The following is a 22,620-nucleotide window of genomic DNA, read 5'->3' as shown; positions in this document are numbered from 1 at the left end:
GGCAAGCAACGTGTATGCACGTATCGATTGACGATATGCAGGCAAGCTCCGCCGAAAGCTCCCTGAGCTGTACCGTTGTCCGGCAACTTTTAGGTAAACAGACGAGGAAAAGTTGTACCATGAGCTGGGAGCTTGTCGGTAGGTGCAGCTCCTATAAGTGCGATTACTCTCTTCTCTCTCTCTACCTTGATGGACCATTGAGACATACAATTGACTTTGATTGACTGCACTCTCATCATGTTCGACCTCCTCGCACCAATCCTTGCATTGGCAGCTACTGTCCACGCACATGGAACTCACTCTCAAGAGCCATTGCAGCAGGGTCCGCACAAGAGCTTGTGGTACAACACTTTGCCTGGTGACGGTGGCACTCAGGTGAGCGTTGAACAGTTGAAGCATGGCATGACCATGGATCCCGGTCTGACACGTCCAAATACAGGCCGACTCGGTCTTCTCCGGCATCTCCACGTTCGGCCGTCTGCCATACCACCCTTGCCTCGCCAGCGTTGATGTGAAGTACGACATTGCTTTCATCGGCGCTCCGTTCGACACGGGCACTTCGTACCGTCCTGGTGCCAGATTTGGACCCTCCGGTATCCGACAAGGAAGCCGTCGTCTAAACCTCTAGTACGTCGAGCAGATTCTCGCAGAGAAAGTAGAACATCTAACACAACACCTCCCAGCGGCGGCTACAACGTCCCACTCGCAGCCAATCCCTTCAACTCCTGGGCAACAGTCCTCGACTGCGGAGACATACCAGTCACCAGCTACGACAACACCTGGGCCTTGCATCAAATCGAAGAAGGCCACAACAGCATTCTCCAGCGTGCACCCGCCACCTCCGCCGATGAACCGGGTATCTCGAAACACGGCAAGACCCTGCCTCGCGTGCTCACCCTCGGAGGTGACCATACCATCACTCTACCTCTTCTCCGCTCCATGAACAGAGCGTACGGTCCCATCACCGTCATCCACTTCGACTCGCATCTGGATACGTGGAAGCCGAAAGTCTTCGGCGGTGCACCTTCGAAAGTGGCGTCCATCAACCACGGCACGTACTACTACCACGCTCACGAGGAGGGACTTCTCCGAAACGACACCAACATCCACGCTGGCATCCGCACGACGCTGAGTGGTCTGTCTGACTACGACAACGATGGATACTGCGGCTTTGAGATCGTCGAGGCAAGAGAGATCGATACTATTGGCACGGATGGGATTATCAAGAAGATTCATGACCGTGTGGGACACAAGAACCCGGTTTATCTCTCGATAGATATCGACGTAAGTTTTCAAAGGGTAGAAGACCTGTCGCCGTCCGAGTCTTTCTCTTGGGCTATGCCAGCAGGTCTCGCTCTGCGCTTTATACCCTTCGAATGCGAAGCACTGCTAACCCTAATGTCCTTCTGTTTTAGACTTTGGATCCTGCATTCGCTCCTGCTACGGGTACACCTGAGACGGGTGGGTGGAGTACAAGAGAATTGAGGACGATCATTCGTGGATTGAAGGGTATCAACCTGGTCGCGGGTGATATTGTCGAGGTTGCTCCGGCGTACGACACTAATGCTGAGCTTTCGACGATGGCAGCGGCGGATATCCTGTACGAGGTGATGAGCTTGATGGTACTGGATGGACCGTTGACGGTGGAGAAGAATGGAGAGAAGGCGAGGAAGGACTGACAGATGTTCTCCAGAGGACAGGGGCACTACCCACTCGGAAGGCCCGTTCAGAGAGCCGTGTTTGATACCGATAGCGTTGCTTGGCTCAGCTTGATTCGAGTGAAGCACGCATCTGTCTGAAGCTAGTGGACGACCGCCGCGATGGAATACACAATTAATCATGACGATGTTGTCTTCTCCTACATGCCGTAAAACAGACTCGTGCCGGGGGAAAATAGCAAGCAGCGTGATAATGTTGAATCTAAGTCGAACCGAAGCAAAAGATACACAGTGACGTGCTGGTGACCTGCAAGTCACAGTGGAGACATTCGGCCCGCGGCAACAAGGTAGACCACTTCGCCTGTGGTCAAGCTCAATGGCAATGGCCGGAGGACCATGTGCTGAGCATCAGGACCAGCTTCGGCCACTCGAGCTTGGGTTCGTCTGAGTGTTGTCAGCTCATTCACTTTCGAAAACGATCTGTGCATGCAGCTTACCCTGAATGGCTTTCTCGTTTTTCTCATTTGGATCTGTAGCGGTATCACTCGAGGTTGCGTGGGGCTCAAGCGTAGGACGTAGCTCGGAGTAATGTTGACTGGTGTGTGGGGACGGCTCCAGTCGAAGGTAGTTCGTCGCTTTCTGGAATCGCTGTTTGATCGCCGCGTTGCTGATATGACTCTCCATGTTGACTGCCAGAGTCTGAGTTCCTTCGATGCAGAAGGATCCTGTACTGTCCTCCATGTCGCTTGAGAGCCACTCGTGAGCTGGTGGTTTTGGGCGCGGCATTGTCAGATGGCAGATAGTCGTTTGGATGTGGTTTTCGTCGTGCCATTTGTAGTTCTTGTGCATGGGCCAGTTATCTCGCTCCGGGACGTATGTGCGGGTCTCGGTAAAGGTCACCTCGAGACCAAAATGCTTCCTCAAGGTCTGTTGCCAAGATGTTAGCGATGGAGACAGGAGCAGGGATATGCTGTACAAACCGCATTCATCTTGTCGACTTCCGTCTTGCAAACCCTCTCATCCCATTCATGGCGGCTCTCGAAATGGAGATCGATCCACACTGCACATTCGCTGAGGAAAGATTCTGACTCCTCGAGCTCTCGTCCGTGACAACTCTTCTCGCACACCCCTTCGCTGGACCTGGTCTTGCACACTTCGCAGGGATCTGTCTCCGAGTTCTTGCAAAGGGTCCGGCAGTCTTCGTTGGAGCCTCCGTATGGTTCACAGGCCACTGATCCGCAGAAGGTGAAGTCATCGTATATGCAATCCAAGGAGCTGGCGCCGGCCAAGTGGAACAACGGAGAGCAGCGCGACTCGAAACACTTGAAGTCATCTTCCCACCTCGCAATCCTGCCCCATTCCGTCGAGCACTTGAACGGGTGAATGATGAATCCTTCGATGAGAAGCTCGAGCTCGGCTGGCAGCTTTGTGATGTGCACGTCGGCGCCCCTGCCGTAGCGGTGGCAGAGACGAAGCGCGTGAAGAGTAGGGACAGCTTCTTCGAAGTTCTTGAGATGCGGACCGAGCTTGTCCGGCCTCACTGGAAGCACCCTATCACTCGGTCAGTATCTCGGGCGAAGATGTGTTGTTTCAACTTGGCAACATACCAGGCCAAACCTGCAGAGAGCCCCGTAGCTGCCATAGTACTGCCGTGGACAGTGATAGCGACGGAGAGTGGAAGAGTTGGAGAGTTGTCGTACGGTAGTGAACCGTGTGAAGGCGAAAGAGATGGAGCTGGAAAGTCGAGTAAATGACGTGAAGCAAAGCGCGATCCGTGCAGCAGGCTCCAGCTGGCGAACGCGCGACGGCTGTGCAGAAGGGGTGGTGACTGAAACGAGGCAATGATGCACAACTCACCTTATAGCGCAGTCTCACCTTTACACGGCCACCTGTACAAACAGCATCTCTTTCGACAACAACGCACACGCACGCTGACTCACCACGACGTACTCTCTGCCAATGCTCCAATCACTCCACATGCATGCCATGCAAGCCTCACTGCTCATGTGCACGAAACGATGGGCTCTAACCGACCCAGCCAGCTCTCTTTCCGCCTCCTCATGAGAGACATCCGGATTGTGTCTGTTCCGGTGCTTCCAATATGCCACCGCATCCCAATCACAGCCTCCACACCCCGTTCCCTTTCTCCGCCTTTCAAGCTCCATACAACGCAGCTCTTGTCCAGCAATGCTTGCTGTATCATATCTCCATGCTCTAATGCATCCTTCCTCAAGACCCGGCCTCAATATTGATAAATGCAGGGAGTCCAGCCCAAGGGCGAAGTCATCACGACAACTCCAACGATTCAAGCTCTAAGATTGCGAGATGAAATGTGATGTTTGATCACCTTTGGTGCATTGGTGTGGTGACCGATGGAGAGGTGAAATGGCATATATTCGCGACATTGCTACGGCGGACCATATCGCCGCGAGTCAGGTAATCATCGACCCTCAGCTCACGATGAACTCTATGGGTGCGGCGTTCAGCGAAGCATTGTACTCTGCATCTACTCTTACATGGCAGAATTGTGTACTGCTGTATGCTGTCAAATGTGCCCGGGTATATCAGCGGGTATGCATACATGTCGCTCAAGCATCAGCGCCTGATCCTGCCATTTCACGAGGACCCACAAAACAGACGGTATCATCTGTCATTCGAAAATAGTGCAGCTTGAGTTGGTGGCACATGAATTACTTTCCCCCTGAAGCGATCATTCGAGCAATGCTGTTGCCATGACCAAAGCCGCTTTGGACTGTGAAAATCGCCGATTCGATTGCTGCTTCGACTCTCGCCACACATGGCATGAGTGGTGCGTCGTTGTCCGGCGGCACCTGTAACAAGAACCCTTTTGGAGCGCTGCAAAGTATCACAAACTCCAATTCAGCGTATATGTACACCGACTCTATGACAGAGCGAGTCCTGCCATACCGAGCCATTGTATCATGCTTCCTGCTCCGCGCCACCTCACATATCTTCTCCTCCCCCAGCATGTATCCCACATCTATTGGTCCAATCGGCACGGGAACGTGCCGGCCTCTCTCTGCTCATCCCATCGGTTCGACCAGCCAATTGGGCAAAGGGAGCGGTAGGCGAGGTAGAACTGTCCGCATGTCAGTCTGCGAGCCATCTCTGCGGCATCCTGCTGGCGCAACATACCTGGCGGCATGGCTTGAAGTCCTCGCCCTTGGCGAGAATGCACTTGTGGTAGTCGACGTAGTTTTGCCAGCAGTGCTTGGTCTGGTTCTGGTTCGGGAAGCGGGCGTCGAAGCCTGCGGCGGAGGTTAGAATCGGTCGAGCGCATCTCCTTCGCATGATGTATGTTTGGAGCGAGTCCTTTCGGAAGGCATTGGGGACTGTCGTGGTCACGTACCGGCTATGGACTTGTCAGCGCTGCTCTCCTCTGATCGCAAATGAGGCAAACCGGGACGTACCTGTAACGAACTTGAAGGGCATGGTCACGCGCTCCTCATCGTCGGACATGTTTGCGATAGTTTGAGTGGGTGGTGTGTTGGTGTGAGTGGAGTGGTGCTTCGTAGCGGTGGCAAGTGAGGTCGTTGGTGGTGGTGTCGCAGATGAAGTGAGCTCGACAAGAACCAAGAAGCGGAAGCGGAATTACCCGATCTGCAAGAGCTTCCGAGCACAACTGCACATCGCTCCGCTGCCACCACTGTCACTCTCCACTCACAACTTCGGCATCACAAGCTACCGACCACGATGCAGTCCACACGATTCCTCGCCGCCAATGCGCTGCGCGCACAGTCGGCCTCGACCTCCATGCTCCGCAGCCGCGCCGTGCCAATGCTCCGAATGCAGCCGGTGAGAGGATTCAAGTCCACACCCAAGAGAATGGCCATGCCCGTACGTTGTCCCATGGATTGAGAAGCGCTATTACACACACTGACACATTCACAGAAGGAAGAGCAATCCGGTATGCGAGCACACCAAGACCAAGCCCTGACCGACCACGACTGAGACTAACACCCGACCGCGCAGCACACACTATCTCCCAGCGTATCCGCACGCTCAAGAAGATTCCTCCGGAGTTGATCCCTATCGGCATTGTCCTTGCTGCCGCCATCGGTGCCGCGGTCTATAGTCTGGGTCGCAAGCTGGTCACGGACAAGACCCTTCGCCTTACCCGACAAGGCAAGCAGGCCGACCACTAGACGGACGGAAGAGATGAGGAGATGATGAGCGAGGAGGCGTGGTGTACAAAGGAACCAAGGGAGATGTGGATTAGAACGTGGTCATCCGATGAGCTATCAGGACGAGGACGTTGGAGAACACATTCTATCTCCTATGTATTGCAGCAACACGTATGTTCTTTTGGAACTCACAAGTTCATTGAGCCGGGATGACTGCCGGTGTTTCAGGCATTCGACTCAGTTCTTCGAGCTTCTCTTGATGATGTCGGCGTATATGGTGATATCGGTGACCTGGCGATCTGCTGAGCCGACAGTCGACTTTGCAAGCTTCGCATCGCTCGATTTCGGTTGATCATACATGGTACAATCTGTGGTCGTAAACTAACTAAGCTGATGCAAGACCACGCTTCCCGGCCCCTGTTGCAGTCAAAGTATCAAGGAATCCCACAGCCAGATCTCTCACTATGCTCTTGTCGGGTATACTACCTGCCACGCCATACAACGCCGCGGCGCCACCCTTCTTATCCGACGCTTTGCCCTTGCAGTCATCGACCACATCCTCCAGATCTTTGATCATATCATCGACAGAATGCGTAATGGGCATAGTGACAGCGATGTGAATAGCAGCGGGGTCCTGCAGAGCATTGAGATGCCAGCCTTTATTCGACATGCCATCAGCAATGTCATAAATGTCGACTCTCCGCTCCGGCGTCTTCAAATTGCGCAAAGCACGGAAGGCGACGACGGAGACCATTGGCTTTCCAATCACGACGATGCTTTGTCGTAGTCTGTCCGACGTTCGAATGGCCTCCTCGATTTGCTTCGCTGTACTGACGATTTTGAGACAAGTGTCCACATATCCATCCTCGCCGATGCGCATGAGTGACGCCCAGCATCCTGCGATGAGAGCGCCAGGTCGCGAACCGGCCATGTTAGGAGAAGCATAGACACCACCAGGCCATGTCTCGGACACGTAGTACTGGTACTTCCGCAGTTCTGCTGTACGATAGAGTACCACGCTGTTGCCTTTTGGTGCGAAGCCGTATTTGTGAGTGTCGACGCTTATTGATGTGACGCCAGGAACGCGGAAGTCGAATTCGGGAGACGGAAAGCCGGCTTTGGAGAGGAATGCGATCACGTATGAGCCGAGACAGCAGTCGACATGCAGAGGAAGCTTGCGTTTTACTGCCAGCCGGGAGAGAGCGGAGATGTCGTCGACAATTCCATGAGGAAAATTAGGCGCGGAGCCAACGAGAAGGACAGTGTTCGAGTTGATCAGACGGGCCACGGAGGGGATGTGGACCTTGTAGCTCGGCTCTGGACAAGGCACAAAGTGCATCTTGATCTTGAAGTAGTCGCCTGCTTTTCGGAAGGCAGTATGCGCGGTGTTTGGCAAGATCATCTCTGGCTCCGTAACACCACGCTCCTTGTATGCCTTTTCCCTTGCACCCAGCACAGCCATCAGGATACTCTCCGATCCACCACTTGTCGTGACTCCGGCACCCGTCTGAGGAGCATTGAATAACGCCAGTGTCATAGCCACAACCTCCGCCTCCATCTTTCGCACTCCCGGAAACACATCAGGGTGGATCGGATTGCTCACTCCAAAGCGCTTGAATGCCTCACTCTGCAGGTCTGCGAGTTCACTGCCACCGTGGTAGACCGCTCCGCTGACTCGCCCATCTTCCCATCTCGTATGTTCCATATCTCCCAGCTTTTCCAGCTCCGCGCGTACTTGATCTGCCGACCATCCCGTAACAGGTAATGAGAGGTAATTTGTGATTCCTGGCCCTGACGGCACAAGCTTTCCTTCTAACTCTGTGATCGCTTTGTCGACATCGGCTCGGACCTTGCTCTGAACAAAGGGTAGGCGTAGGAAGAGCGAATAGCATCGTCGGTAGACTTCGCTGTATAATTGCTGGATCGATACCAGCAGTCCGTATCCACGGAGTTGGTTTACTGACTTCCGTACAAGTCGAAGGACGAAGAGGACCAGTAATACATTGCGGAAGACGTCGAGGCCTTGATTGAGGATGATCTGCTGGGGAGTGCTGCGAACGTTCTGCTTCCGCAGCAGTGACAGTGAGCCGGCCATGATTCTGTGTTCTCAGGATTCTGGTAGTTCCGTTCGAGAGGATCCGTTGCAGGAGTTATAAGACTGAGGCCAGGCCAGAAAGAAGGAAGCCTAACAGCCCAGCCGGAGGTGAAGCTGACTTCAAGGTTGCAAGTTGCGACCCCGATCGTCGTCACATGAAGGGCCCGATTGCTCGGTGGAGCCAATCACCACCACACACGCGGATCGCTTTGGACCCCTCTTCCAGGTTTGTACCGTACAACCAAGATGCTTTGTCACAGTGCAACAGTGTATAGCATGCGTTCCCTGCTACATCGCCCGTCACATAGTATGTCAAGATCATCTGCTGAGGCGAATCTGAAACAAAGGGTAGGGTACACATCAGATCGTAAATCGTACACAGAAGTTGTACAAACCACACGCTGAAGATGGGGTATCGCTACATCGTACATCCTCTTTCCTAACATCATCACATCTTTCATTAGTCTCAACCCGACCAGATCATGCTCCTTAAACAGCCTGCTGCGCTCCTCCCCTATTTTGAAGAAAACTCAATCTCTCCTTCAGCGTCCCCAGCGCACCCTTCTCTCCATCCTGATCCGACGTACTGCGAAACACGCTCAGCCGGCTCGAGCTCCTGTCCCTGCCACGGGTGCGACTCCCCGTTCGGGAAGATCCGCGGCCATCGCCGTTCACGCCCTCGCCGTCCGCTACCGAGTCGCGACCTTGTCGAGACGAACCACGCTTGAACAGATTGAAGGACATGCGGCGGCTAGGCCTCCGGCTCGTCTCCTGTGCTTCGGGTTGTGGCGCGCCTCCATTCGTGTCTGGCTGATGAATGGCGATGTCGGGTCGTGCGGCGTTCTCAATGGACGAGCGGGCCGAGACGTCGTCTACGAGATTGGATCGGAATGGGAAGAGCGTAGTCAGCTCGTTCAGGAAGGTCGCTTCAAAGCGTGGCACCAGCTCAGCTCGGATGGGTTGGTAGTCGGCAGTCTTGTACAGGCCGAGACAACGGCGAATGGCAAGTGCATGGTCGAGCAGAGCGACTCTGAGCGCGGTCTGCATGGAGTCCTCTTGAGCGTCTATTTCTTTCGCATATATCGAAGGGTCGACGGAGCCCGAGACGTTGTCGAGCAGTTCCGAAGCCGGCAGAAGGCCGCGGTAGCGAGCGACGCTTGATTCCGAGTCGGGGTCGACGGATGATTGGAGGTCCTCCGTGAGACGAATCATGGCGCTGGTCTCGTCGTCGATGCCGTTGCTGATGCGCTTTTCAGCGGCCAGTAGCTCCTGAGTCTTCCTGGTCGTGCGCTCAACCGCAGCTTCGATGGGCAGCAATGTGACGGACTCAATGTTAATGACCTCGCTTCTGCGCAGAATGGTGGGGAACTCCTCCGCAGTAGTGTAAACAGTCTTCTCCACAATCTGCTCCGTGATTGGAATGTCAATTGCAGGCTGTCTCGAAGTCGTAGCGAAACGTTGCGGGTTGGATATAAGATTATACTCCCTCACCGCCTGCGAGACCTTGGTCCGTTGGTAGATCGTATGCTCGAGATCCTTGTTAGGGCTGACAGCAAAGATCTTCAGGTATTGGCCTTCGACACCAGGATCCATACCAGCACGAAGAATCTGGGCACCCGGGTGGAGCGATTGCATGCGGTCCGAGAACATGGCCAGTCTGTCATTCTCAATACCTTCGAAGATGAACTGCTTGTCGCGCATGCTTGTGGGGAAGCCCAGGCCGCGGTACACAACGCGGAAGTATCGCGGAACACCACGATCGCCTCGGGAGATCTTCTCGTGCACCCCAGCAATGGCACGCTGTGCCCTGGCCAGCTTGGAAAAGTCGAAGGTGTTATGCTCGTATTGATCAGCAAGCTCGCGATAGGCCGCCAATGCTTGCTTCCATGCTCGACCCTTCTCAAAGTGCTGACACATCTGGAAGTAAAGAGATTCTTTCCGCTCAAACGCCGTCTGCGCTGGGAACTGCGGGTCTTCGAGCTCTGGAAGAGGCAGAGAAGGATTCCAAGCATAGCGATCCGCATGCATCTTCAGCGCCAGTCCAGCTTCGGTGATATTTCCCGTTGAGACCTGCAACCCAGCCAGCTGGTGCACGTACCGAGTGTATGCGTCTTCCGAGTTGGCTTCGCGGAGGAATTGCATCAGATGCAGAGTGTCGACAAGTCGAGTCGCATCGTTGACAACGCCACCACGATGGACATTTGCCAGCATTGCCAGTAAGTCGTCGATTTTGCCAAACATTTCTTCGACAGCACTGTACAGCGGCTCTTCGGGTGTCTGCTGCAAAGGTCGAAACAGATCCAGCATCTCCGGGACAAACGTTTTCTGCAGCACACTTTCCGTCACGCTCTTTGTCCTGCAGAGCTTGTCCAAACAATCGATCATCGCCGTTTGAATGGTGGACAAGTCCTCGTCGATCTGCCATGCACTGATGATCATGGATCTCAGCACTTCAATCGCTACCGCTCGCAGGCTACCGTGGACGCTCAGGCAGAGCTCAACAATAGGTGCGACAAGTTCCGGAACAAACTGCACCTGGTACCCTCCCAATTTTTTAAACCCATGGAGGTCCTTCGTGTCTGCATCAGTCTCCCACCCAATGGCTTCCCAGCTGCGTCGAAGCACGTTCGCACCAGCTTCACGAACATCCCCTGCGATCTTCCATATTGCTCTCCGCTTCTGCTCAGGAAAACTCTCCATCGCGAGTGCTGGGCTACTCAAAGCCGTAAAGAGCGTGTCGAAGAATGCTCGCCACACGACCGTGTCAAAGTCGAAAGCATCCGTGTTTCCCTGAGCGTGGAGATCCGGCAAAGTCTCGATCAATATTTCCGAGATGCGCTCCAATGCAGTGACGCCGCGTCGATGGTGGCTGACCAGCAAACTCAACCAGCTTCGGGGAAAAGCCTCGCAGGCAAGCACGCTCTGGCTGACTTTGAGCGCTTGCAGTAACACGCCAGTGATGTCGACCTGGTTTGAGTCGAAAGAAAGTTTCTTCTCGGTAGCCAAAGATGCTGCGAGCAGCGCAGAGACTTCCAGCATGGCCTCGTCCACTTCGATCGGCTGCGTAGTCGGCCTGTAGGGGAATGGGAACGTGGTTGGAAATAGCATGCTAAACCCATGCTTTGGCTGGCGAGGCACCTGCTGCAGGGCGAGGAAAGACTCTGCGAGTTTCGGCACATAATGGCAGCTCTCTCCATTAAATTCCTCCATCTGAGCTGCGACAACTGAGCAGCACAGACGGACTTGGCTCCGCCATTGTTCATTGACTACCTGAGGTTGGCCCCAGTAGGGCTCCAACCATTGAAAGGTGTTGGCCAAGAGCGTCGTCTGGGTTTCAGGCGTCTTGAACACATCAAGCTGAGTGTAGTGGCCGATGAGTATCAACCGATAGAGAATCATTTTACCCTTCGCCTGGGCGCACGACGCGAGCAAATCGGATGCATGCTCCAGGATCTCCGCTGGTGTCATGACTGGTGCCAGCTCTGGCAGCCAGGAGTGAAAATTCCGCACGAGCAACGTTTGCGTGCCGAGCAAGATGGGCATAGGATTGCGCATGAGGGCCATCACTGCCACGAAGAACCTTTGCAATTCGTCTCTGAGATCCGACTGGTGATCGTGAAGGCTACCATTCATCTCCTGCTCGTCGTTGGTTTCGGTGAGTCGCCGAGTCGTCTCGACAATGAGCTTAAGAATTTGGTCGCCCACTTTGAATGTCGTTCTCAGCTTGCGCGACGCGTCCGAATCCATTGGGTTAGCTACCAATCGGTGGTAGGCCCTGACGAGGACCTGGCTTGCTTGTGGCCACTCGTGCCGAGTCGTCGCATATTCCTCGATGATACTGCCTAGCTCGAATCTCTTGTCGCGGGCGATGCTCAACACCACAACGAAATCGTAGAAGATCACGTCGGCGTATCGCTCGTCGGACTCGTACTCCTGGAGGATCTCGAACAATGCTCCAAACACGTCTCCAAGCATCTTCACAATCTCAATCTCTGGAACAAATGCAAATCTTTGGAGAAGCTCGAGCAGTTTCTCTCCGTGATAGTTGCGCCACTGCAAGACGCCTAGCAATGTTGGATCCTGCGAGTACTCCGTGCTGCACAAATAAGTGCGCAGCGAAACAACAGCCGCATTCACCTGATCCGGATCCTGCTTGGAATGCCAGGGCGGCAAAGCTAGGTAGGCACCCTTTCCTCCAATGATGCTGGAAGAATACTCGTCATACACATACAGTGCGACTTGATGGTCACCATCCCGCACAAATGCATCAAACTCCCAGAGAGGCACCCATGATAGCGCAAATGGAAAGTTTGGCGAGTCAGCGATGCTCATCACCACATGACTGCCGGGGACATCTTCCGCTGGAATCGCAAGTCTGATGGTCTGGTGCCAGCCCTCGCCACGTTCAAGGCCGGTGGTCCGCCAAGCTGTATGGCCGGGATGGTTCGCCGAGGTGTATATACACTCGTCGATGCGCTCGCCATTTGCTTTTCGAACTTCGAGAGTAAGCTGCAAGTTTGAAAGACTCGTCTGCGTTCGCTGGCTGAGCGCTACCGCGCCATACCTCGAATGAGCTAGTGTGGCGCCTCGAGGAATCCGCGGCTCAGTCAAGGTCAAGTAGATGTCGCTTCGCTTCTCGGTGGGCACCCCGGAGAATCCAAGCTTGGGCGTCATGGAAATCTCGTGTAGCAGTGTCGGCTCATCACGGACAAGCTTGTTGAGATCTGCCGATGCAAATGTTTGAACGAACACATCGAAGCGCTTCATCAGCGGGACCTGCGTGAAGCCACCTTGAGGGTTGCCGCCAAGCTCACGGATGATCTCATTCCAATCCGAGGTTTCCTCGCCAATGTCGCCTGTCGACGAGGGTGCGTAGAATGAAACGTCGGACTCGAGAGATGATTTCTCCTGCGCCAGCTTTGATATGTCAATCACACCGACGCCCGCCATTCGCCTCACCATCTTGAGATCTCGAGAGGGAGGTGTTTCAGAAGAGTGATTTGATGATCGGTCCATGTCAGAGTATTGCGATTGTGCCGTGACAGGTCGCATCACACCTTCAGAAGTCGTACGAATAGGACCATTCCTCCGCTGGCTACCGAACATGCTGCGTCTCCCTGCTTTCGTGAGACTACCCAGCCTATCGGCCGAAACGTTGCTCAGTAACGAAGGCCTGTGTTGATGATGGTTGGGTTGGTTGTGTACAAGTCCTTGGCCATGAATCAGAGACCGAACTGGTTCGTCTCGCAGGAGTTTGAAGACAACGTAGAGTGACTTCGAGTCGGCCACCATCCCGACGTCGGATTGATTGAGATTCACGAACAGTGTCTTCGTCTGCTCTTCGGGTGTCTCGGGGGCTGTGGGTGGTAGAGGAACCGCAATCGCATAGCTTTCGCTGACCGGAACAGGCTTCTCGCCTGGTGCTTTCGAATACAGGCCGATGTGGAGCGATGCAGGAATATCCGAGTCGCATACAAAGTTGCGCACGTCGACCAATACGTGGTGTAAAACATGCTTCTCCACGGCCAACTTTGGCGGCCGGTTCAGTATGCTCATATTGGCCTGTAGCTTGGTCATCTCAAGAACAGAATCCTCGGCCGTCAAAATTCGACCTCTTTCGGTGGGACTGCGAACAATCACTTCGTCGTTGAACAGTTTGTTGCCTGCGACCAGATCCCACACAGTGTCCTCGCGCAGTTCTTCTAGCTCTTTCAATGTCAACACCTCATGCATCAGCTGACTCCTGGCATTGTCCACCCGCCGAATGAGCTCCTGCACCTTTGCCAGTTGAGTGTAGCCTCGCCCGAGCAGCATCTCGTGTAATCGTGCATCGTGCCATTCCCGCAGACATGAAGCAATCTCGTCTACCAATGGCTCTTCTGCTGAGACTCCAGTCTCGTCGCCGACTCGGAGTAAAGGCACTGGTGCGAGTGGCTTGGGTGTATTGGGATCTCTCGGCAATGGGTCCTCCTGAGCGATGAACGACTTTGTCCTCCGCAGACTCCGTGAGCTCTTCTTCATGCTCATCCTTTTGCTCATTCTCCGAGCATATGAAGCCTGGCTCTTTCGCCTCGACGCAACATCGTCTCCTTCCTCTTCAGCTTCCGCATCTTCGCCATTGCCCTCCAACAAACTGTGCTTGGTGTCCCCCAAGTACTCCCTCACCTCCACGCAGTTCCTCGGAAATATGCCTGAAAACACTCGATGCTCCAGCTGTTGTCCGCGATCGCTCGTCAGTCCGGCGAGGAGAGACGGCGGCGCAACCAAGTATCCGCGATACCATTCGTTCGTGCTGCCGCCCTGCTCGATGATGTAGATGTGGTCGCCGATTTGCAGTGGTAGATCGTCGTGTTCGGTCGCGCGGAATGGAAATGTGCATATCGCAAAGGCCACTGAAGGCAATGGCTTCCACGGCATGCTGTGTCTTGTTGCCGTGGCCGGCTCTCGCTAGCCCTAGGTAGGAACGGAAGAGATGGAAGCTGCTTCCCCTTGGACCCGACGTTTGACGTGACAGCTTCGGCCGACCGACGCGTTCCTTTGCGGTTAGTGCCGTGGGGAGAGCATTGCGGAGGTCTCGAGCGCAAAGATTCAAATCGGAACAGGGAGTGGTGTTATACTGACCAGGGGCGGGCAGTGGGAGGGATGCGATACCGTAGTGCCAACTAGCAGCAGCATCGGCCCTTGCACGGCTCCCTTCTGTAATTTACCAAGGTCGACGGATCCATCCCCGTGGAGAGAGCGCGCACGCGGGACGCGATTCATGGTCAATAGCGTTGCCCGGCTCGAGCATTGATTGGTGGCTGGCCGTACAAAGTGTAAAAGACAGACGTCAGACGGAGCATTGAAACCGATTGGGACAGGATTGTTGGAATATGTACCAATCTGGAGGGAGTTGTTCTTCGTTGAATGTCGAGGACGACGATGAGCAGTACCTTGGCTGTGATAGATGAGAAGTACCTCTTAAGATGACTTTGCCCTGCTGACCGAGTTCTGCTTTGCCCTGCAGGTGGACATATTGGTAGATGCAATGCGATAGACCAGCATCGGGGAATCAGCATGTCCAGCGTCGAGCGACAGGACTGCATGAACGTCTACCAACAAAACTACTCAAGCAGCAGCATCATCTGCTCCATCGTGGCGTGTAGCACATAAAGTGTACCGATTTTCCACAGCGTCGACTTGAGTCTTTATGCGAGACTCGCACGCATTTATCAAGGACTCGCTCGGCCACAATCGTGCAGCAACCTTTGCAACCAAAAGACGTTCAGCCGCATTGTGCATGGTGTTGGCGTGAGCAATGGCGCAACCACAGGGATGCTCGGAGAATGGGACAATCCTTGCAAGAACTTCGGCGCACGGCGAGGCGCTCATTGGGCTGTTTCTGTAAGACACGCCGCAATCCACGAAACGCGCAGGCCGCAGATTGAGAAATGAGAGTCCCACCGGTCATCCATGTCTGACATTCGGACTGGCATCCGCAGCGGAAGTGCATGGTCATTCCAGTTTGACCACTTCTGCTTCCGCTGCTGCCTTCGACATACCTCAAGCGACTGTCAGAGCGATGGCTCGAGACAAGAGGTTGATCATCGGTGCCACTTTGCTTGTCCTGATCTTGACTTTCACCCTGATCGCTCAGCTCGCGGATGAATCGCAGTTGAAGCCCCTCTCCCAACTCACAAGATTCTATGGCGGTTCCGGATCTGCTCATGAGCCTATCGGTCCTAGCGATGGACTCGAGTCTGTCTTGGGCAACATAACGCCGGCGGAGGAGGATGGCTTCACGTTAGTCTCTCCGTGGGAGTAATACAACATATTCGCTGACACAGGGACATGCCAGCCTCATTGCACCCTCATGGAAGAGGCTCGATACGCTTCCGGACTGGATCAAACATTACGCCAGCGGCGACATCCCCTCTCTACGTCGCATGATTATCATCTGGCCAAAAGTCCAAGGCGATGCGCCAACCAGCCTACTGGACAATGTCACACAGTCCAACTATCCGATTCCTGTGATTATCGACCAACGCGAAGTCAACACCCTCAACGGACGCTTCCTGAAAATCGACGCCATCAAGACAAACAGCGTGCTCGCCATGGATGACGATATGTTGTACGACCCGAAAGACGTCGAGTTCGGATATCAGGTGTGGCGAGAATTTGGTCAACGGGAAAGGATGTCAGGCTTCATCGCCCGCGCAACAAACAAGGACAACACTGCCTACAATATCGGTGGGCTAAAGAGCTACAGTATGATCCTCACCAAGAGCGCCTGGTTCCACACCGATTGGATGCACGCCTACTGGTCGCAGGACGAGCGCATGACGCGACTCCGCAAGTACGTCGATGACCACATGAACTGCGAGGATATCTTGATGGCATTCATTCACGCACATCATACCAGGAAATCGCCCTTATACGTCAAACCATACAAGATGGTCGATACGGGCATGAAGGACGGCATCTCCGCGGCAGGCGACCACTTGAAGCACAGAGCCGCATGTGTCTCAAAGTTTGCCGAAGAGTTTGGACAGGATACATTGGTATCTTCGGATGCTGTCTTTCAAAGAATGCTGGACAATTATGGATAGACGTGCAATGCATGCCCGGGCATTGCATGTTCGGGACCATCCTTGGGCAATCCGTGCGGAAGCTTCACGTCCTGTTTTGAGGGCACCTCCTCGGCCTTCGCCAACAGCTCTTGATGCGCGCTTGAACATGAGGACGATCCACATTGTTTTTGCAGAAGCCCTGAACGCTAGACCGATCTTTGCTTCGGCAATGCTGCTTCCGACCTGCGTCCTGCACGCTGCAATTATCGACTGGCCATTGAACGAGCCACCGACACTCCCGAGCCAATGCAAACTTCGCTACCTGTTCAGACCATCTCAAACAACGCATCTATTGAGTTGTTGATGATGACCGTCAGTGCGGAATCAGGCTATACTGGCGAACTGGCATGGTGGCAGCCCGTTCGGCGTTGCATCTCGGACCCCGCTCCTTCCCAAAGCGACACGGAGATTCCCAAAGCGACACGGAGACGGATGGGAAGCTTGATGTTGACATCATCCTGTGAGGAGAACATCCATGCACACAGCATGAATCATCCACGTAGGATGCCATTGAATGCATGGCAGAGCGCATACATAATTACCGAAACTTGCCGTGTATGCTGATCACTCTCATGATTCTCGTTTCTACTCAATATGCACACCATGCGTTGCATCGTCGCTGTTGCAATCTCCCTGTGCGTAAATACCATTGCATCAAAAGATCGCTCTCTCGAGGGCAACGACTGGACTCTCTCCAATGCTCTACTCAACATTTCCGTACCGGCCGAGCTTCCTAGCTCTGCTCACCTTGATCTCTTGGCCAGCCAAGTGATTGGCGATCCATTATATGGCGCGAACAACTACAATCTTCGATGGATAGTATGGCAGAACTGGACCTATACATCTGCGCCGATATCTGATCTGACGTCGAATGCGAGCTCTACTTGGCTGCTGTTCAATGGACTGGACACTTTCACTTCGATTTCGTTTTGTGGACGGCATGTTGCCAGTACGAATAACCAATTCAGACAGGCACGTTCTCTAATGACAGATGATCATGCGAAAGCAATGGCTAATCGTGATGCAGTACTGGTTCGATGTGTCCGAGATTCTGAGCTCATGCAACGAGACAGACCGCGTGCTTGACATCAACTTTGGGTCTGCTCCGACTATCGCAGATGAGATTGCCAACCAACCCGGACAGGAAACCTGGCCAGAAGGCGTGCAGCAGCTCTACCAGTTCCCAAACCGATGGTTCATTCGCAAGGAACAGAGCGATTTTGGATGGGATTGGGGTCCAGCTTTCTCGCCTACTGGACCATGGCAACCGGCTTGGGTCATTCAACTGGTGGACGAGGAAGTCAAAGTGAGGAATACGTTGATTGACATTTATCGGCAAGGCCAGCTCAACAACATACCGCCCGATCAGAGTCAGTCTTGGGTAGTCAATGCCAGTCTGGACTACTTTGGTCAGATGCCTGAAGGTGCCACAATGACTTATCGTCTGATGAGCCTCGATAACCAGACGACGATTGCCAGCGGAGCTTTGAACAATGTGGTCATCACGGACTCCACTGCGACTGGAGATACGATCGTTCCAAGTAGCGTCGTGGATCTCTGGTGGCCAATTGAAATGGGTGATCAGGTATTGTATTACCTCACGATCAATCTCGTCTCCGCCAGAAACTCCACACTGGCAACCGTCACCAAGCGAGTAGGCTTCCGCACCATCGTTTTGAACAGCAATCCCATCTCGAACGAGCAGTTGGCTCAAGGAATCGCACCTGGAAACAATTGGCACTTCGAGATCAACGGTCGAGAGTTCTATGCGAAAGGCTCGAACTTCATCCCACCCGACGCCTTCTGGACGAGAGTGACACCAGAGAGGATCAGCAATCTCTTCGACACGGCCATCGCTGGTAATCAAAACATGCTCCGAGTGTGGTCCAGCGGAGCATACTCGCCAGACTTCATGTTCGACCTCGCTGATGAGAAGGGCCTTCTCCTGTGGTCCGAAATGGAGTTCGCCTGCGCGCTTTATCCTGTTGCCCCAGAGTTCCTCGACAACGCCCGCCAGGAAGCTGAGTACCAAGTGAGGAGAGTCAACCACCATCCATCACTGACATTCTGGGCTGGCGGCAATGAATTGGAGAACTTGGAATTGTACCTTGTGAACCAATCGGCCCCGGAGCAGTATGATCGCTATTTGGCGGAGTACGAGAAGCTGTTCTTGGAAACCCTGCTCCCGGTGGTGTATGGAAACACCAGAAGCATCAGCTATCAGCCAAGTTCGACGAGCAATGGCTGGTTGACCTTGAACCACAGCGCTCCCATGCCGATGGTGCAACGATATAACAACAAGACGGAAGGATCGATATACGGAGAGAGGGACTAGTGAGTATCTGACCATGTGCCATGAGGCTATTCACCACTGACACAGACAGCTATAACTACGATCCGGCGTCTCTTGGAAACGCATCTACGTATCCCGTCGGACGCTTCAGCAACGAGTTCGGCTACCACTCCATGCCCTCGATTCAGTCTTGGAGACAGCAAGTCGCCGAGCGAGATTTGCAGTTCAATTCGACCGTCATCCTGCAACGCAATCAGCACAATCCACCAGGGAACCTCAGCACAATGAATCTCGGCAACTCCTTGGCCGGCCAAGGCCAAATGACCCAAGCCGTGGAGATGTGGTATCCGATCCCTAGCAAGCAAAACGCCGCTGCGAATTTCTCTGCCTGGTGTCATGCCACGCAAATCTTCCAGGCCGAGTTTTACACTTCCCAAATCGAGTTCTATCGCCGCGGCTCAGGCCTGCCAGAACGCCAATTGGGCTCGCTGTACTGGCAGCTCGAGGATCTTTGGGTGGCACCGACCTGGTCCAGCGTCGAATACGACGGGAGGTGGAAGGTCCTACATTATGCGGCAAAGGACCGATATGAGCATGTCATCATTGCTCCATACTTCAACCGTACGACGGGCAACTTGAGCGTATGGGCTACTTCCGACTTATGGGATTCTGTCCAGGGCAAGGCGACGCTCACTTGGTACGATTGGAGTGGAACCAAGCTCGACGTCGGCTCGAATACTTCTTCCGTTGATGTGACGATCGGTGCCATCAACACCACAAAAATCATGGACACGAACACGACCGAGCTTCTGTACGGCTTGGACGTGAACAACGCCATCCTGCGAATGGAGGTCGAGGTCGAAGGGAAGTTGCCCAACAGCAACGCTTCGCGGACTTTCAAGCACGAGAATTGGTTTCACCCAGCCCCGTTGAAGGACGCCAGACTCGTGGATCCTGGACTGGTATACAGCTTCAGCTTTTCGGATGGCGGGAAGATCATGGTCACAGCGACTAAGGGTGTTGCCGCATGGGTATGGATCGACTATCCGGCCGATGTGGTGATGCACTTCGACAAGAATGCGTTTTGGTTGCTTCCGAATGAGACTGTGGAGATTGGCTTTACCGTGGTCAGTGATGAGACGAATGGGAAGTGGCCGGCGGATGTGACGGTGCAGAGTCTGTGGAACCAGACGTTGTCGGAGTGAGGTCGGAGTGCGTAGTGATGGTTAAGCTGATGGACCGAACGATGGACCCAGACGCCCCTTGTGACCAGTACTCGTCCCGACAATCGAATCGATGAATCTGATCACATCAATACAATGCAAAGCAGCGGAGTGATGCCTTTGCAGCACTTCCAAGCGTATGTTACATGCAATGATAGGGTCGTGAGAGTCCTCCGATAGTCATCATGGCGAGTGACCTGGGCAGCTGAGTAGTCAGTCGTACGTGGCGAGCGACATGCGCAGCCAAGTAGTCGTGCATACAAGTCAGGAAAGACGCACATACAAGTTGGCAGCTACGCTTACTAGCCGTAAAGATATATTAGTAGACATGCAAAGGAAGCGTACAGGCAGACTGGCAAGACATGTAGAATAGTCGTACATGTGACTACATAACACATAGGTAAGATAGCAGGACGCTCTGAATCGTCGTGCAATTGAGGTACCGCAACGGCCATGCAGTCGTACATGGCGGGGGACCCGGACGGCCAAAAAGTCATCCGGAGGATTTAGATCTGACACATGAACGTCGAAAGCAGAGCTGATGCATTGACTGTGTAGTGACCGAACTTGGAAGGAGTGGCTGATGATAGTGCAAGCGAAGTGAATGACTTGCTGGGCGGATAGTATGCTTCCGAGATTCAGCCGGCGCAGATCCTCAATTCCTCGACACGCGCGATGAACTCCACCATCTCATTGACATCGCCGACCACCTCTGCCCGCATCCTATTTCCGAACCACCAAGCTCAGTCATCACCAGAACTCAGGCGACTCCTGTCATCGATCGCCGCTATCTGGGAAACTTGCGAACAACCACACGAAGCCGGCCATCTCTTCCCATCGCCAGACCGGCGAGATGGACCCATATGGAAACTACGATGGCATGGACGCCGATGATGCCGGACCGAAAGTGACCATCCGTGAGGTGTGTCGATCGCGCAATACTGGACTCAAGGATCACAAAAACTGACCAGCGCAGACCAACAAAACTACCATCAAATTCGCCCTCTCCAACACCAGCCTCGCATTCGCCAACTCGATCCGCCGCACAATGCTCGCCGAAATCCCCACCATCGCCATCGATCTCGTCGAAGTCGAAGCCAACACATCCGTCCTCGCCGACGAATTCCTCGCGCATCGTCTCGGTCTCATCCCCCTCAGCACAAAAGGCGTTGAAGAAATGGTCGACTGGCGCGACTGCGACCAATGCGACGAACACTGCGATCAATGCAGCGTGATCCTCCGCCTCAACGTCGCGAATCGATCCAGCGACCAAAACCTCAAAGTCTTCGCGCGCGACCTCTTTGTCGAATCCGGCGCGAACGCAGGCTACAATCGCTCAAATGGGATGGGAAATTCCTCTGACGAACTGCCCGAGCGTGGACGCCCCATCGTAATGGATCGGGACAACCAAGGACCTCTCATCTGCCAACTGCGCCGCGGACAAGAGATCAAATTAAAATGCATCGCCCGCAAGGGCATTGCGAAAGAGCACGCGAAGTGGGCACCGACGGCAGCCATTGGCTTCGAATACGATCCTTGGAACAAGCTCCGTCACACAACACTATGGTATGAGACAGATGCGAAAGCGGAGTGGCCGCGACCGGAGAAGAACGGTGGATGGGAAGAGGAGCCGCAAGAAGGAGAACCATTCAACTACGCAGCGGAGCCCTCAGCATTCTACATTGAACTCGAAGGAACAGGCGTCATGCCGCCAGATCAGATTCTACATTCGGGCATCCGTGTATTGCAGAACAAATTGGCGGGCATCATCACGGAACTGGACTCAGAAGCAGCAGGACAGGACGCGAATGGGTTTGGCGGTGGGTTCAGTCCACAAGACGGTATGGCAAATGGAGGACAAAATACACAATACGGCGGACAGAGTGCGTATGGTGGAAACACGGCGTATGGAGCGCAGACGCCGGCGTACGGTGCTACAAGCGTATATGGACAGGCGACACCATATGGACAGCACGGACAGCGGCCATACTGAGCAGGCGACCAAGGATGAGGGTCTTTAAGTGTACTAGTACGGAAGGGCAGGGACTCTTGCAGCGATGGCGTTTGCTTGGGTGGCATGAAGATCTAGAAGGAAGCATCCCTGGTGCATTAAATCCACAGGCCTTGTGGCCTGGAGGCGCAGTGTCGGCTTGGAGGCCGCAATGCGGACAATTTGGGCGGGAGCGGCCAAGGTTCGACTGACGGCGTGGAGCGCTTGAATCTCCGTACGGCAAGACCTCTCAGCAGTCACACGAAAAAAGCTGAACTGCCGGCCGGCAATCAAAGCTTTGCCATGGCGTGAGTGACTTGGCAGAAGCAGTTGCATGTCTGCGACTGCCCCAGATTGAGGACACAGTAGCGCAGACTGGGGCCGAATGCGCCCATGGAAGAGGAAACGGGACTCGGTCTTGAGAGATGGTACAGCGCGATATTCATACAATACCACAACTCGACACTCCGCTGTCACTAAGAATTACCCCATTCCTCTTCAATCTGAGCCAGAATCTTGACACCGCCTCCACCATCTCGTCCAACTTACTGAATCTCCCCATCGAAATTGATCTTGAGACCTAGAACACACAAAACGTCAGCAAACC

At 54.0% G+C, this 22,620-nt stretch overlaps 9 protein-coding genes across 9 annotated transcripts; 5 read left to right on the top strand and 4 right to left on the bottom strand.

Annotated features, from left to right (window-relative positions):
• Nucleotides 1–237: 237 nt before the first annotated feature.
• On the top strand, nt 238–1,679 carry MYCGRDRAFT_67048 (uncharacterized protein; the record flags this gene model as incomplete). Its single annotated transcript, XM_003857026.1, has 4 exons — nt 238–375; nt 440–627; nt 684–1,284; nt 1,416–1,679. 4 exons carry the CDS (start codon nt 238–240, stop codon nt 1,677–1,679), a joined length of 1,191 nt encoding a protein of 396 aa, XP_003857074.1.
• A 352-nt stretch (nt 1,680–2,031) lies between these two features.
• MYCGRDRAFT_89917 (uncharacterized protein) lies at nt 2,032–3,300 on the bottom strand (the record flags this gene model as incomplete). Its single annotated transcript, XM_003856562.1, has 4 exons — nt 2,032–2,102; nt 2,156–2,585; nt 2,639–3,209; nt 3,266–3,300. The coding sequence occupies 4 exons, from the start codon at nt 3,298–3,300 to the stop codon at nt 2,032–2,034; spliced, it is 1,107 nt and encodes a 368-aa protein (XP_003856610.1).
• Nucleotides 3,301–4,433: 1,133 nt separating this feature from the next.
• On the bottom strand, nt 4,434–5,185 carry MYCGRDRAFT_53984 (uncharacterized protein; the record flags this gene model as incomplete). Its single annotated transcript, XM_003856561.1, has 3 exons — nt 4,434–4,758; nt 4,815–4,930; nt 5,090–5,185. The coding sequence occupies 3 exons, from the start codon at nt 5,136–5,138 to the stop codon at nt 4,660–4,662; spliced, it is 264 nt and encodes an 87-aa protein (XP_003856609.1).
• A 170-nt stretch (nt 5,186–5,355) lies between these two features.
• On the top strand, nt 5,356–6,029 carry MYCGRDRAFT_53981 (uncharacterized protein; the record flags this gene model as incomplete). Its single annotated transcript, XM_003857027.1, has 3 exons — nt 5,356–5,516; nt 5,571–5,586; nt 5,652–6,029. The coding sequence occupies 3 exons, from the start codon at nt 5,373–5,375 to the stop codon at nt 5,822–5,824; spliced, it is 333 nt and encodes a 110-aa protein (XP_003857075.1).
• A 159-nt stretch (nt 6,030–6,188) lies between these two features.
• On the bottom strand, nt 6,189–7,898 carry MYCGRDRAFT_34547 (uncharacterized protein; the record flags this gene model as incomplete). Its single annotated transcript, XM_003856560.1, has 1 exon — nt 6,189–7,898. The coding sequence occupies one exon, from the start codon at nt 7,896–7,898 to the stop codon at nt 6,189–6,191; it is 1,710 nt and encodes a 569-aa protein (XP_003856608.1).
• Nucleotides 7,899–8,387: 489 nt separating this feature from the next.
• Nucleotides 8,388–14,315, bottom strand: MYCGRDRAFT_67041 (uncharacterized protein; the record flags this gene model as incomplete). Its single annotated transcript, XM_003856559.1, has 1 exon — nt 8,388–14,315. One exon carries the CDS (start codon nt 14,313–14,315, stop codon nt 8,388–8,390), a length of 5,928 nt encoding a protein of 1,975 aa, XP_003856607.1.
• A 1,079-nt stretch (nt 14,316–15,394) lies between these two features.
• Nucleotides 15,395–16,486, top strand: MYCGRDRAFT_107566 (uncharacterized protein; the record flags this gene model as incomplete). Its single annotated transcript, XM_003857028.1, has 2 exons — nt 15,395–15,680; nt 15,736–16,486. 2 exons carry the CDS (start codon nt 15,460–15,462, stop codon nt 16,484–16,486), a joined length of 972 nt encoding a protein of 323 aa, XP_003857076.1.
• A 615-nt stretch (nt 16,487–17,101) lies between these two features.
• MgBMN2 (putative beta-mannosidase) lies at nt 17,102–20,163 on the top strand (the record flags this gene model as incomplete). The annotated part of the gene is made up of 3 exons (XM_003857029.1): nt 17,102–17,326; nt 17,535–18,841; nt 18,892–20,163. 3 exons carry the CDS (start codon nt 17,102–17,104, stop codon nt 20,003–20,005), a joined length of 2,646 nt encoding a protein of 881 aa, XP_003857077.1.
• A 588-nt stretch (nt 20,164–20,751) lies between these two features.
• Nucleotides 20,752–22,461, top strand: MYCGRDRAFT_67037 (uncharacterized protein; the record flags this gene model as incomplete). The annotated part of the gene is made up of 2 exons (XM_003857030.1): nt 20,752–20,945; nt 21,000–22,461. 2 exons carry the CDS (start codon nt 20,877–20,879, stop codon nt 22,014–22,016), a joined length of 1,086 nt encoding a protein of 361 aa, XP_003857078.1.
• Between the last annotated feature and the right edge of the window lie 159 nt (nt 22,462–22,620).

This window comes from Zymoseptoria tritici, chromosome 1 (genome assembly GCF_000219625.1).
Source record: "Zymoseptoria tritici IPO323 chromosome 1, whole genome shotgun sequence".
Lineage (NCBI taxonomy): Eukaryota > Fungi > Ascomycota > Dothideomycetes > Mycosphaerellales > Mycosphaerellaceae > Zymoseptoria > Zymoseptoria tritici.
The sequence above is the reverse complement of the archived record's forward strand: the minus strand, read 5'-3'. Positions and strand labels throughout refer to the sequence as shown.